Consider the following 14,606-nt stretch of genomic DNA (forward strand, 5'->3'; position numbering starts at 1 on the left):
AGTCATCAGGAGAAAGGAGCAAGAAAATTTTAGTGTAGACTTGATAGCACTTAAAACCAGTATTCTATTTTTAAAAAATAAGTTAAAAATGTTTATGTGGCATAATCCTAATTTGTTTACCATAGCATTTGACTCATGTGCATGTTTGTGAATGTGTTTGCATACAATGCTGAAAACACAAGGCTGTCGCTGTGGTACAGTGGGTTAACGCCCTGGCCTGAAGCACCGGCATCCCATATGGGCGCCACTTTGAGTCTCAGCTGCTCCACTTCCCATCCAGCTCTCTGCTGTGGCCTGAGAAAGCAGTGGAAGATGGCCCAAGTGCTTGGGCCACTGTACCTGTGTGGGAGACCTGGAAGAAGCTCCTGGCTGCTGGCTTCTAATCAGCTCAGCTCTGGCCATTGCAGCCATTTGGGGGTATAAACCAGCTACCTCTCTGTAACTCTGCCTTTCAAATAAATAAAATAAATCTTTAAAAAAAAAAAAAAAAGGAAAGAAAATACACCAAAAGTTCACTACTATTAGCTCAGAATGATGGGAATTTGAGGGGCTTTTATTTTCTTTTATCTGTGTTTTTAAACTTCTACAAAGAATATATATGACTTAAGTGATCAGAGAGCTGTGTTTATTTTGCACACATGCACACCCCACATTTCCTGTTCTGTTCTGACAGGGGATGTTTTTCATATTTCCTAGGTGCACCAGAGGCTGTCTTCCTGGCAGAATTTGGGAGCCATGTATTGCAGTACTGTTGTGCCCTCTGATGGTGAGTTTTGGCAGATATGCTTTTTAGTTTTTTTAAGCCCATTTTTTAAGCCCGATATGAAAATGTATAAACCATACTCATTCACTTAAGGTAGTGGGCATGGGGGTCAGAGAGAACTTGGGAGGACTGAGAAGAGAAACAAAATTTGGGTGAGGAGCTAGAATTTAAAGAAACCAAGAGGAGAAACTAACAGACCCAGCACATAGGGCATAGAATACGCATCTGTTTTCGAACTGGGGATGTAGTTACTGTGATGCCCGCAGAAGCACTGCCTTTGGTATTTTGCTAACCATGGAGTCTTCACATTGTAGATACTGATCGAATGCTCCAGCCCCTTCACGACATCAAGCAGTTCAAAGTCTGAGAGGCCCTGCTCTTGCTTGTCTTTTTCTGCCCTTGGGCTCAGAGCAATAGTATGGTGTGAGAATGAGCAGAAGAAGCATGGAAGCCACCTGCAGTCCTTTGTAAATGCCCACAGTACTACAGACAAGTAGCAGAATCTAAGTGCTGGCTGTCTTTGCAGCAGTGGAGGGAGATGTGTTTCTAACTCTTGGCATTCTTCCTACCCAGTACTGTGCATTTATAGTGTATGTTGCTTAGCCCCAGGGTGCACTGTTAAATGTTTCCTCTGTGTAACATTTCATTTGATAGAGCTCTAAACATTAATTCATAGGCACAACAGGCTTTGAAAACATCCTTCAAATTTGCAAGGACACCTGAAACTGAACAAGTCCAACAGATGACTCAGGAAGGCCCTAGAATCCCCCGTGTGTAGTCACTATTGATATTTGTGGTGCTATCAGATCCCCTCCCCAAAGCTGCTTAGGTATCTGGATTTATTGGCACAGTATACTTGCATTTGCTAAATCCTCTAAAGCCACCCGTGGTTACTCATTTGTATTATGGAAAGGGTGAAGGGGAATCAAAATAAGAAAGAAGTAGCTGACTTTTCCTATCAGTTAAGGACATAGAAAGCTGATGAAGTCATGGCAATTTATATGCACCCCACTTTGTTGCAGCCAGAGGGTACTTGCTGTGTTGCCCCACTCAGGAGTCATTAAGTAGCCAGATTCCAGTCCTTCCTGCCCATGCTACCTGCTCCCCTCCCTCTGTAACCCCTCCGAAGTAGTACCTGGAACCTCCCTTCCCCCTGACATTGCTTTAGTGCTTTAAACAGCCAAACGGGGCCTGTCCACATCTCCGCCGGCCCCACTCCCAGGTCTCATTGCCTTCCTCTACTACCAGTGCAGGGTAACACCATGAGTTTCAATAAGGAGAAAATTTCTCTCAGTGTGAAAAATAATTGTTGTGGCACCAGCACTGTGGCCTAGCAGATTAAGCCACTGTCTGCAGCACCTGCATTCCATATGGGTGCTGGTTCAAGTCCTGGCTATTCCACTTCCGATCCAGCTCCCTGCTAATGTGCCTGGGAAAGCAGCAGAGGATGGCCCAACTGCTTAGGCCCCTGCACTCACGTGAGAGACCCTGAAGAGGCTCCTGGCTTTGACCTTGCCTAGCCCTAGCCATTATGGCCATTTGGGGAGTGAACCAATGGATGGAAGATCTCTCTGTCTCATCCTCTCTCTCTCTCTCTCTCTCTCTCTCTCTCTGTAATTCTTTAAAATAAATAAATAAATCTTTAAAAAGATCATTGTTCATGGTGCTGAATCCTTTCAACTGTTGTTGAACTAACAATATTTCACTCAAGCATTTCTAACTTTTAAAATATTATCTGAAAATTACATGTATATTCCGTATTAGTATATGTGTGTGTGTATATATATATGGTAAATTATATATATCTAATATCAACCAAGTCACATTGTAACAGGAAACTCAAATACCAATGTTTGTTAGGATGTTTAATGACAGTTAATTTGAACTAGTCAATACGTGTTGGGATTTATTTTAATTTGCCATTTAATGCTGTTACTATTATACTATATACCAACCCACATGAATGTATTTTTATTTTATTTTAAAGATTTACATGTTTATTTGAAAGGCAGAATTACAGAGAGAGAGAGAGATTTTCCATCCACTGGTTCATTCCCCAAGTGGCCACAATGGTCAGGGCTGTGCCAGGCTGAAGCCAGGACCTTCTTTCCAGGATCCCACATGGATGTACAGGGACCCAAGCACTTGGATTATCCTCTGCTGCTTTTCTAGGCATATCAACAGGGAGCTGGATTGGAAGCAGAGCAACCGAGACTCAAACCAACACCCATATGGGATGCCAGTGTCGCAGGTAGCAACTTTATCTGCCACAACACTGGCCCCAAGAAAATATTTTTTTAATATTTATTTATTTAAAAGGTAGAATGATAGAGCAAGAGAGAAAGATCTTCTATCCACTGATACATCCCCCAGATACCTGCAACAGACAGTACGGGGCCAGGCCAAAGCCAGGAACCAGGAACTTCATCTAGGTCTCCATCTGGGGGGCAGGGCCCAAGTACCTGCTGTCTTCCCAGGCTCGTTAGCGGGAAAGTGGATCAGAAGCAGAGACAGTCCTCAATCTCACACGGTCAGATATGGGAGCAGACATCCCAAACAGGGGCATAACCCACTGACCCCAATGCCTGTGCCCACAAGGAAGTATTTAAGTCATTTAACAGTGATTACTCAGTTGTACTGAGGTATCTGGCTGAATGTTACTCCAGCACATGAATGCTAGGAGGTTGCCCTGTGTTGCTTGAGGGGTTGAAGGTAATATTTTTATAAAAACTAAAAAGATGCCATCCTTTAAAAAACTGAGTGGCTCCCAAAATTCCTAGCAATCCTGTTTTGGCCATCTGAAGAAAACCATCTTGGGGCTGGTGTTGGCGTACAGTGGGTAAAGCCACTGCCTGTGATGCTGGCATTCCATATGGATGCCAGTTGAGTCATGGCTGCTCCATTTCTGATCCGGTTGCCTGCTAATGCACCTGGGAAAGCACCAGAGGATGGCCCAAGTGCTTAGGCCCCTGCATTCACATAGGAGACCCAGAAGAAGCTCCTGGCTCCCGACTTCAGCCTGGTCCAGCCCTAGCCATTGTGGCCATCTGAGGAGTAAACCAATAGACAGAAGGTCTCTCTTTCCTGTCTCTTCCTCTCTCTCTGTAACTCTGACTTTCAAATAAATGAATAAATGAAAAAGAAAATCAAGTTGTGTTAACAGAAGCACAAAACTATTTGATTTAAAGCAGCTCAATATCCTTACTTATCCTTACTTAGTACCAATTTATAGATATTTCTTGCTTTGTACTTTTAAATTAATTTTACCTTAGGCCAGTATAGTGTGTGAGAAACTTGCTTAATACACAGCTAGAGTTTAGTCACCAATGACAGACATTTTTCCTATCATTATCTGCTTCGTGTTGTGACTGCTGGGTCAAATTGAGTATCAAATTAGGGCTTGGCTCTCATTTTTTAAAAAAGTACAGAGTCGGCCAGCGCTGTGGCTCACTGGGCTAATCCTCCGCCTTGCGGCGCCGGCACACCGGGTTCTAGTCTCGGTCAGGGCGCCGGATTCTGTCCCGGTTGCCCCTCTTCCAGGCCAGCTCTCTGCTGTGGCCAGGGAGTGCAGTGGAGGATGGCCCAAGTACTTGGGCCCTGCACCCCATGGGAGACCAGGATAAGTACCTGGCTCCTGCCATCAGATCGGCGCGGTGCGCCGGCCGCAGCGCGCCGGCTGCAGTGGCCATTGGAGGGTGAACCAACGGCAAAGGAAGACCTTTCTCTCTGTCTCTCTCTCTCTCACTATCCACTCTGTCAAAAAAAAAAAAAAAAAAAAAAAAAAAATACAGAGTCCCAAATACCACATTGTATGCCTAGTGTGTATACATATATATATATGTGTGTGTATATACATATATATTACTTCTCAGTAGTTTCTTGTTAATTATGTTGTTTGACATATCTTCTATTTATAAATATATTGGCTGAGATAAAATATACAGATTACCTTAAATGCTTAATCTCCCTATGAAAACAGTGTAACAAATCGTGACTTTTTCTTGTGTCATAAATACTTTTGAGGATCCAGTGAAACTCTGGACTCTGACTCTAAAAATATTTATGCATACTCATAGGAAACTTTACATACAATTTTCACAGTGCATAGAGATACAGGCTTCCTCAAACCAACCCATGAAATCCATAGTCTCGTGGACCCCAACTTGATAACTGTTTTGGACCCGTTGAGCACAGGTGCTCGTGCCCACGCCCACAACCCTGCTTGATTCCATGTGAGGCATTATATGTAGAGCTGCAGAGCACAAATATCTGAATCCAGCAGACCAGTTCTGCACACCCCAGGTTACTACTCAGCCACTGTATAACCCTGGACAAGAAATTACCTTTTTTTTTTTTTTTTTTTTTTTTTTTTTATTTTTTGACAGGCAGAGTGGACAGTGAGAGAGAGAGACAGAGAGAAAGGTCTTCCTTTGCCGTTGGTTCACCCTCCAATGGCCGCCGCGGCCGGCGCGCTGCGGCCGGCGCACCGCGCTGATCCGATGGCAGGAGCCAGGAGTCAGGTGCTTTTCCTGGTCTCCCATGGGGTGCAGGGCCCAAGCACCTGGGCCATCCTCCACTGCACTCCCTGGCCACAGCAGAGGGCTGGCCTGGAAGAGGGGCAACCGGGACAGAATCCGGCGCCCCGACTGGGACTAGAACCCGGTGTGCCGGCGCCGCTAGGCGGAGGATTAGCCTAGTGAGCCGCGGCGCCGGCAAGAAATTACCTTTTCATAACCTCTTTCTGTATCACAAAGACTCAGGAGCAAATGTTAATGGCAGCATTATTTTTAATAGCTCACTCAAAATAGACATCAATCTAGGTGCCACTGCTTTGGTTTTTGACTTCTCCAGGCAGAGATCTTACATTTTCTCCAAGGACATCTTACTCTGTGGATTTGACAGGTGCTAGGCTGGAGACAAGTGCCAAGGAGGAAAACAAAGCTAGGGGAGGCGTTCAGCAGGGGCTGCTCCCTGTCGGCTTCCCAAAGCTGGCTTGAGGCAAGAGTCAGGAGAGTGAGTTCTCAAGAGCTAGCCCTGTGCTTTTTGCTTGTTGACCTTCACCTTCGATGGCTGCTTCTTTAGCCACTGCTCCAGGTAACCCCTGAGTTCTAAAGCCCCGTGTGCACGTGTGCCTCATTCAGAGGAGGCCTAGGGAAGCCTAATGCTTTAAAGGCTTACCCACAGCACAGCAAGCAAAGCCACTGCATCCCATATCTGAGTGCCAGTTTGAGCCCACGCTGTGCCATTTCCACCAATCCAGGATCCTGCTAACGTGCTGAAAAAGCAGCAAATGATAGCCCAAGTGCGTGGGCCCCTGCCACCCATATGGGAGACCTGAATGAATTTCTAGGTTCCTGGCTTAGGCCTGGCCCAGACCTGGCTATTGTGTCCATTTGGGGAGTAAACTAGTGTACGGAAGACCTCTCCCTCTCTTTCTCTGTGTTCTTTTCAAATAAGTAAGTAAATCTGTTTTTTTAAAAAAAGGCTTTTTCATGTAGCATGTGTTATAGTTCTTTTATTTTTTATTGTGGGGCATTGCTAGTATATGGAAATATTACATTGTATTCATTCATTACATGAAGGACATTTGGATTGCAGTCTGTTCTGAATGAACTATTAAAAATAATGGTGCCAGGGCCATTGCTGTGGCATAGTGGGTAAAGCCACTGCCTGGGGTGCCGGCATCCCATATGGGTGCCAGTTCAAGTCCCGGCTGCTCCACTTCCAACCCAGCTCTCTGCTGTGGCCTGGGAATTCAGTAGAAGGTGGCCCAAGTCCTTGGGCCCCTGCACTCATGTGGGAGACCCGGAGGAAGCTGTCGCTCCCCCTCTTCGTGGAGGAGCAACACAGGACCCTGCGCTGTTCTTTCGTCTGCTCGGCCCTCCCCGGGTTTGTTGCTGGTTCTTCCCGGGTTGGCTACTATCCCTTCCACCTCCGTGGAAGGGCAGTTCCCCCTGGCCGCATTCCCCACTTCCGCAGGGGAGCGGCACACCGCCGGCCGGTTCTCTCGGGGGCTGCACGGGTTCCCTTAGATGTTCCCCATAGATGTTCCCGGTGCGTGCCGTCTCTCTCCTCCTTTATAGTCCTCTTCCGCCAATCCTAACTCGGCTGCCCACACGCCAAGTACGCTGCTCTCCAATCAGGAGCAAGTCCTACAGTTAATTGATTGAACTGGAGGCAGCTGTGTGGAAGCTGTTTACTTCTCTCCCAGCGCCATATTGTGGGAGAGCAGATGCATAGAATAAGTCTTAATTCCAGTAACAGTCTAGTCCGGCCTGCTCCCCACAGATCCCCCTTTCTTTTTATTTTTTAGCGTTGATACGCGCCTGTCTTCGGTGTCCCGCGGCACACACTCTGCTCTACTTGCTAGAGTTGCCACAGGCTCTTACAAGTCCTATCAGGCAAACCGAATCCGGGTCCTCTCTTCGCCATGTTGTGAGGAGGTTTTTAGGCGCTGATGCGTGCCTGTGTTCGGTGCCCTGCAGCGCATGCTCTGCTCTGCTAGAACTGCCTGCAGGTGTTTACAAAACCTATCAGGCAAACCGAATCCAAGCCTTCTCATTGCCGTATTGTGGGGGAGACTTATTAATGTTGGTTCGTGCCTATCTTCGGTGACCTGCAGCTCATACTCTGGTCGAGCTTTGCTGGCGCTTACCGCCTTAAATCAGGCAGACCGAATCCAAGCTTAATATTGTTGTATTGTGGGGAAGCCTTACTGATGTTAATTCGTGCCTGTCTTCGGTGACCTGCGGCGCATAAGCTGCTAGCCGCCGCAGGTGCTCATCGTGCTCATCGCCTCACTTAATCAGGCAGACCGAATGCAAGCTTTCTCATTGCCATGTTGAGGGGAGGCCTTATTTTTCTCTATTTCTCTATCTCCGGGCATTCCTATTTCTCCCATTTTACTTCTATCTTCCAGCATTCCTATTTTTCTCATCTTACTTCTAAACTTCTGTTTCTCTTATCCCCGCAGCTTCCCGGCGCCTCGCCCTGCCGGCAGGCTCCCGGCTCTGTGCCGCTTCAGCCCGCGCCTCATCTGCGCGGCTCGGCTTTGCGCGGCTTGGCTTCGTGCGCTCCGCGGTCTCCACGCTTAACCCTTTCGCGTCCGAACCACGGCCTACGCCAGCCCGTTCCCTATCTATTCACGCCCCATGCTCTCTCTGCACGCGGCGGCCTCCGCGAGTAACACAGCGTAGCTTGCGTCTCCACCACTAGCATTCAATCCAAGTTCCCCGGGCCAGCCTGGCGAATTCAACCCAGCGTACGTCTCCGCCCCACGATCTGGCTTCCCGTCCTTTGCTCCCCGGGCTAATCAGACGGATCCCAATCTGGCTTACGTCTCAGCTTCTGGTTTCAACTTTTCGCCCCCTATTCCCGGGCTAACTTGAGAACCCCAAAGTGGCTTTCGTGTCCGCCTTGGCCTGCCCCCCGCGGCTTCAATTTCCCTAACACTTTTCTCTACCCAGTATGTTTCCTTAAGTTTTCTTCCAACAATATTCCTCCCTCATTTCTCCTGGCCTCTCCCCACAGTCCGCGTCCGAGTCTGTTTGTTCTAGCTTTCACTTTCGCTTTCGACCTTAGAGATTTCTCCCAGCTTCCCCCGTAGTCCGTATCCGAGTCTATGCCTAGGCTTTCAATAGCTTCTTCCGGCACCCTTTTCGTCCGGCTTTTCCCTAGGCTGTTTGCTAGTCTCTCTCTCCGGCATTTTCCCAATTCTTCCCGTTTCTTCCCGTTTCTTCCCTCCTAAGTTTCATATCCGTCCTAAGTTTCCTATCCGAGTCACGGCACCATTATGTCGCTCCCCCTCTTCGTGGAGGAGCAACACAGGACCCTGCGCTGTTCTTTCGTCTGCTCGGCCCTCCCCGGGTTTGCTGCTGGTTCTTCCCGGGTTGGCTACTATCCCTTCCACCTCCGTGGAAGGGCAGTTCCCCCTGGCCGCATTCCCCACTTCCGCAGGGGAGCGGCACACCGCCGGCCGGTTCTCTCGGGGGCTGCACGGGTTCCCTTAGATGTTCCCCATAGATGTTCCCGGTGCGTGCCGTCTCTCTCCTCCTTTATAGTCCTCTTCCGCCAATCCTAACTCGGCTGCCCACACGCCAAGTACGCTGCTCTCCAATCAGGAGCAAGTCCTACAGTTAATTGATTGAACTGGAGGCAGCTGTGCGGAAGCTGTTTACTTCTCTCCCAGCGCCATATTGTGGGAGAGCAGATGCATAGAATAAGTCTTAATTCCAGTAACAGTCTAGTCCGGCCTGCTCCCCACAGAAGCTTCTAGCTACTGCTTTCGAATTGGCATAGCTCCAACTGTTTCGGCCATTTGGGGAGTGAACCAGCTGATGGAAGACCTCTCTCTCTGCCTCTCCTCTCTGTGTAACTCTGACTTTCAAATAAATAAATAAATAATCTTAAAAAAAAATAATGATGCCACCAACATTGCTCATGAGTCTTTGTGTAGACCAGTTTTCATTCCACTAGGGCGGATGTTTAAGAGTGGAATGACAGGTTCATATGGTAAGAAACTGCAGAACTGTTGTCCAAAATGGCTGCCCCACCCTGCATTTCCACCAGCAATGTGTAAGTGTTCTCGTTTCCCCATGTCCTCCCTAGCACTTGGTATGATCAGTCTTCTTGCTTATAGACACTCTTTTGGATATGGAGTATTCTTTCAGTGTAGTTCTAATTGGCATTCCACTGATGACTAACACTCTTGAGCATATTTGCATGTACTAATTAGCCATTCAGATATTTTCTTTGGTGAAGTTGCTGTCCAAATTTTTTGCCCATTTAAAAACACTGACTAGTCTTGTAGTCTAGAGTTTCTTCTGGTATTTTTAAAAATAGTTTTTGCGGAAGGAGAATATTATTTTTGAGCCAAGACTCCTTATTAAAGGCCACTGTGTACGTAGTTGGAAATTCTATTTATATTGTCATCATTTTATTGAAGACACAGATATACCCCACCACTATACTATAATGTTCCTCAAAAAGTTCAGGGAAAATATGTGTTATGAAAAAACTATGCATAGATTTCAAAATGTTTTGTGATAAAATAAACTTTTAATTCCAATATGAAGCTCCGTTGTATGTCTTTTAGATCAACTTTGAAGACTTGGCAACAAAAAAGGAATGCAAGTAATGAAGCTGCCCAGGACACAGAGCCTCAGTGCTGTAACGTGGCAGAGTTCTCAGGTTCTCGCTACCCGGGAAAACTAAAGTACCTTATATTTTTCCATTTTAAAATTGTGTCCAGTAATTTAGACTTCTTTTAAGTAACAGTTTCAGTTTGAAACTTTACCAAAATGTGGATAAAGTTGTTCCATCACAGAACCCTGTTTGGATTTTATGAGATAGAATTTTTAAATTGCCAAGAGAAATGGCCACGTCAAATTGGAAAGACCTTCTAGCTTTATGTGCTCCCAATGTTTCTTTTTTTTTTTTTTTTTTAAAGATTTAGTTATTTATTTGAAAGTCAGAGTTACACAGAGAGAGGAGAGGCAGAGAGAGAGAGAGAGGTCTTTGATCTGATGGTTCACTCCTCAGTTGGCCGCAACAGCCCGAGCTATGCTGATCTGAAGCCAGGAGCCAGGAGCTTCCTCTGGGTCTCACACGCAGGTGCAGGGCCCAAGGACTTGGGCTATCCTTCACTGCTTTCCCAGGCCATAACAGAGAGCTGGATAGGAAGTGGAGCAGCCGGGTGTCAAACCGGCACCCATATCCGGTGCTTTAGGCCAGGGTGTTAACCTGCTGAGCCACAGCACTGGCCCCTACAGTGTTACTGGCTTAGTGTAGAGTAGAAGCAAATTTATGTCAAATTTTAGGTGACATTATCCATCCAAGATTGCCATCAATTTTCCAATATTTTGAAGTAAATTTTGAGGGAACTGCAAACTATTCCATTTCCTTCTGAGAATGCAGTGTGCTGAAACAACTGACATTGCTCCAAGCAGTCAGTTCCTAGTTTGTCCATTAACATGCATGTCAACAGTCAGAAATCCCTAATATGTGAGTCTCCTGTGGAAATTAAAGGCTGTTAACATTAATGGTCATTAACATCTTTGGAAGGGTGTTAAATTTCTTTGCCAAAATAATCACCAGGAAAAAAAATAATTTGTGACTCTGAGGAATCTCAGTACTCTGTGCACAGATGGTACATCTTCCAGATTTAGCAACAGGAGTACTTATAGTGCCTCGGGGGAAGCGCCGCCCATCACAATCATGCTTGCTTACTGACACATACTAGCAGTGAAGGCTCTTCCAACAAGCCCAAAAGAAGTCTTTCCAGCTACCACAGAAGTAGTCAGTTTCAGGAGAACCATTTTTATAATCAAAAAGGATCAAAATATAAAATTTACCTTTGCTTGATTAAACTTTTGGTAAGAGTTTTGCTTCTTAAGAGAAAAGAGGTGTTAGTACAAAAGAATTTATTCCTGGCTCAATTTACTTGAGGATGCTTGGGCATAGTGAATGAGTGTAATCTCCCCATTCAAGGCCTTCTAGCTATTACTATGGGTTTGGCAGAAGAATCATAAGCCCTTTTAGCTAAGCTGTCTCTGAGTAGGTAGTTAGAAGTGACGATCGTGAGTTCTCTGCTGCTGGAGGAAGCATCTCTGTGGGGCTGGTTATGAATGAAAAGCTCTTTTAAGTAACATTGAAGGTTACCTTGACAACAGAACTATCCTTTTTTTTTTTTTTAAATTTTAAAGCAACCTTAGAACAGTATATTAGAACAGGATTTCATTTTTACAAAATAAAAATCTATGATGAATTTTTCTAAGCTGATTTTTTCAAAAACATTTTTAAAGTTTATCTATTTGCAAGTCAGAGAGACAAATGGACACAGAGGACAAGAGACGCCAATTGCTGTTTCACTCCCCAAATGCCTGCTACAGCTGGGGCTGGACCAGGCTCAAGCCAGGAGCAAAGAGTTCAGTCTAAGTGTCGCATGTGTGTGGCAGGACCCAAGTACTTGAGGCATCATCTGCTGCCCCCCCGGATGCTCACTATTAGGAAGCTGCAGTCGACTCAGGTCTCCAGTATGGAATGCTTATCCACTTGGCCAGATACTCACCCCATAAGCTGATTTTAAAAGAACTACAATTAGCAAAAGGTACATAGGCAGTACAACTGTTGAACAGAGACTAGTAATACCACATATTAAAAAAAATAATTTTTAGCTTTAAGTTTTTCCACAACTTTCATCATTTAAGGATCACAATGACTTCATGAAAATACTTCATATAATCCAAAATAGATTCATTTGTACCATACTAATTTATTTGAGGTGTACAATGAAATATGTAGTTGATTTGGTTAAAAATTTATGTTACTAGTTAGAAAGACTCAAACAACTGGATTCACCAAACTGTTGAGATTAACTTTGGGATTTCACGTATTAATATGGAAGGATGTTTTCCAAGTAGTTATCTACATTTGTTCCTGTGGTTTGACCATGTCCCCGCCAACTTTTCTACAATGCAGTTTCAAAAAGTGGTACCTTTGGAGAGTTATTAGGTCGTAGAATCACCACCCTTATGAATGGACCAGGTATGTCTCTCAAGGCTGGGTTAGAATTCATGGGATACATTGGGTCTGGCTGTACTAGATTAGGTACTGTGGGAGCAGCTTGTTACAAAGCAAGGTTACCCTTGGTGTTTGAGCCTCCTCTGCGTGTGCCTGATCGCCAGTCTGACAGCTGCTCTCTCTGCCTGATGTCATCCACCCTGCTAAGACACAGTGTGAGGCTCTCATCCCAGGCAGCTGCCTGATCTTAACTGCTCCACCTCTAGAACTGTGAGCTAAATAAACCTCTTTTCCTTATAACTTAGCCAGATCAGGTATTTTACTAAAGTAACACACACGCACACACACACACTCCCCAAAAAAATCAAAGACACATTTTTCAAAATGACCTCCTTTTAAATAATATGTAACAGATGTAATGTTTTTAATATATCAATATATTATAATGCAGAGAAAAGCTTAATTATTTTACATATTTAAATGAAATTTTCTCAGGTTATTGTGAAGCAAGCACATTTTGCTTATAGACATCAGTTATAGACAATCCGGGGCTGGCGCTGTGGTGGAGTGGGCTAGGCCTGTGCCTGCAGCGTGGCATCGCACATGGGCACCAGTTCGTGTCCCAGCTGGTCCTCTTCCGATCCAGCTCTCCGCTGTAAAAGGGAAAGGTTTTACCTCAGGAACTGACAACTTTGTTTAGTACTGCTAACCTTCTTTTAACCTTCTTTTAATTTACACTAGGGAACACTGTCTTGTTTTTCAGCAGATAAATTAGGATACAGTCATACATGAAATTCTGCATAGGAGTGTGAGTGAATGGTCCAGAACTGTGAATCCTCTTAGACAGATCTCAAAGCAATGACGGTCCTCAAGGCAGATTGTAGAATGTTGTGTACAGTGTGAAATTTCAGTCTAAATGCATGCAAAGACATTCTGTATTTAGTTGTTTGATACTATTTAGCAAATTACTGCAAAAGTGCCTCTAAACAACAGGAATCCTTTATTATTTTTCCTGTTTGTGTGGATTAGGGATCCAGGAAGAGTTTAGGTGAGCAGTCTGGAGTCTCCTGAGGCTGTAGTCACACCTGGGCCACAGTTGTCTGCCAGCTTGACTGGGGCTGGAAGATCCAACCCCAAGACGGGGCTGGCAGGCTGCGTTGGGCTTGGTAGGAGGCAGCCATGTCTGCTTCATGTAGGTTTCTCTGTAGCCCCTCAGGGTTGTCCTCCAGGCAGGATGACCAGCTTCCCCCAGGGTAAATAATCAAGAGCAAAGCAGAGCTACAAAGTCTTTTATGATGTAGGCTTGGAAGTTACACACCACCTCTTCTGCTGTATTCTCATGTTTATACAGACTAGCCTTAACTGGATGTAGGGTGGTTACTACACAAGAACGTAAATACCTACATATAAGGGTCATAGAGGCTCATCTTGGAGGCTAGTTATTACAATATCAGACGGTTTCATATTGAGATACGTGTATGTGTGCATGCATGTGTGTGTCTGCCGGCATGTATGTATGTATATAATGGGGGAAAATGAAAAACAACTACCACCTACTTTGGGATAGTGGTTTTTTTGGAGAAAGAAAGATCACTTTGCTTTAGTGTGGTAATTGAACCAGAGCAAGGCTGGAATGAAGAAAGGACTCTAGTTACAATGAAGCTGATAGAAGAAAGAGGTGGTGGTGGCCTGGTCTAAGATCCTGGTTGAAGAGAGAATTGGAGAGATTTAGAGATGTTTAAAAGTGGAATGAAGAGATGTGATGACTAATTACTTCCGAGGAGTGTCAGGTTCTGGCTCTAAGAATAGCCAAGGATACCAGCAATATTCTGGCTTGGGCAAAAGTTAAATAATGGTGCTGGTATTGATTGAGAATACAGATAGTTAAGAGGAGATGTATTCAATTTCAGGATTTTTGAGTCTGAGGTGTGCCCACGGGAAGACCAGCCAACAATTGAATGTAGCTTTGAGATACCACCAGTATCGACATGGTAGCTGATACTTTGAAAGGATAAGATATTGCCTAGAGAGTGTATGGATCACAAGACACAGAGGCCTAGGGAAAAGCACTTAGAATTTTTTAAGGAGCAGAGGAAAAGTAGGCTATGAAGGAAAATTAGAAAATACAGATAAGAAGTTAGAAACCCACAGAAGCCAAAGGGAAAGCTTTTTACAAAGTAGGAGTTTGGCAGGAGGGTGGTGTTGGTGGGATGGTAACCATCATTAAATGCTCCTAAAAGAGGCAAGTTAAGGGTTCAAATTCCCGCAGGACTTGGCAACCTAATATATGTACATTGGATTGAACTGTGTGTGGGTGACAACC

At 45.1% G+C, this 14,606-nt stretch overlaps 1 protein-coding gene across 4 annotated transcripts in view; it reads left to right on the top strand.

Annotated features, from left to right (window-relative positions):
- Window positions 1–14,606, top strand: part of MCU (mitochondrial calcium uniporter) — a 211,627-nt gene that overhangs the window by 155,483 nt on the left and 41,538 nt on the right. For all 4 annotated transcript variants that reach the window (XM_002718430.5, XM_008269976.4, XM_008269977.4 and 1 more), the window contains one exon: window positions 697–766. In XM_002718430.5, the coding sequence (XP_002718476.1) occupies window positions 697–766 (70 nt within the window). The remainder of the gene's footprint in view (window positions 1–696; window positions 767–14,606) is intronic.

This window comes from Oryctolagus cuniculus, chromosome 15 (assembly GCF_964237555.1).
Source record: "Oryctolagus cuniculus chromosome 15, mOryCun1.1, whole genome shotgun sequence".
Taxonomy (NCBI): Eukaryota; Metazoa; Chordata; class Mammalia; order Lagomorpha; family Leporidae; genus Oryctolagus; species Oryctolagus cuniculus.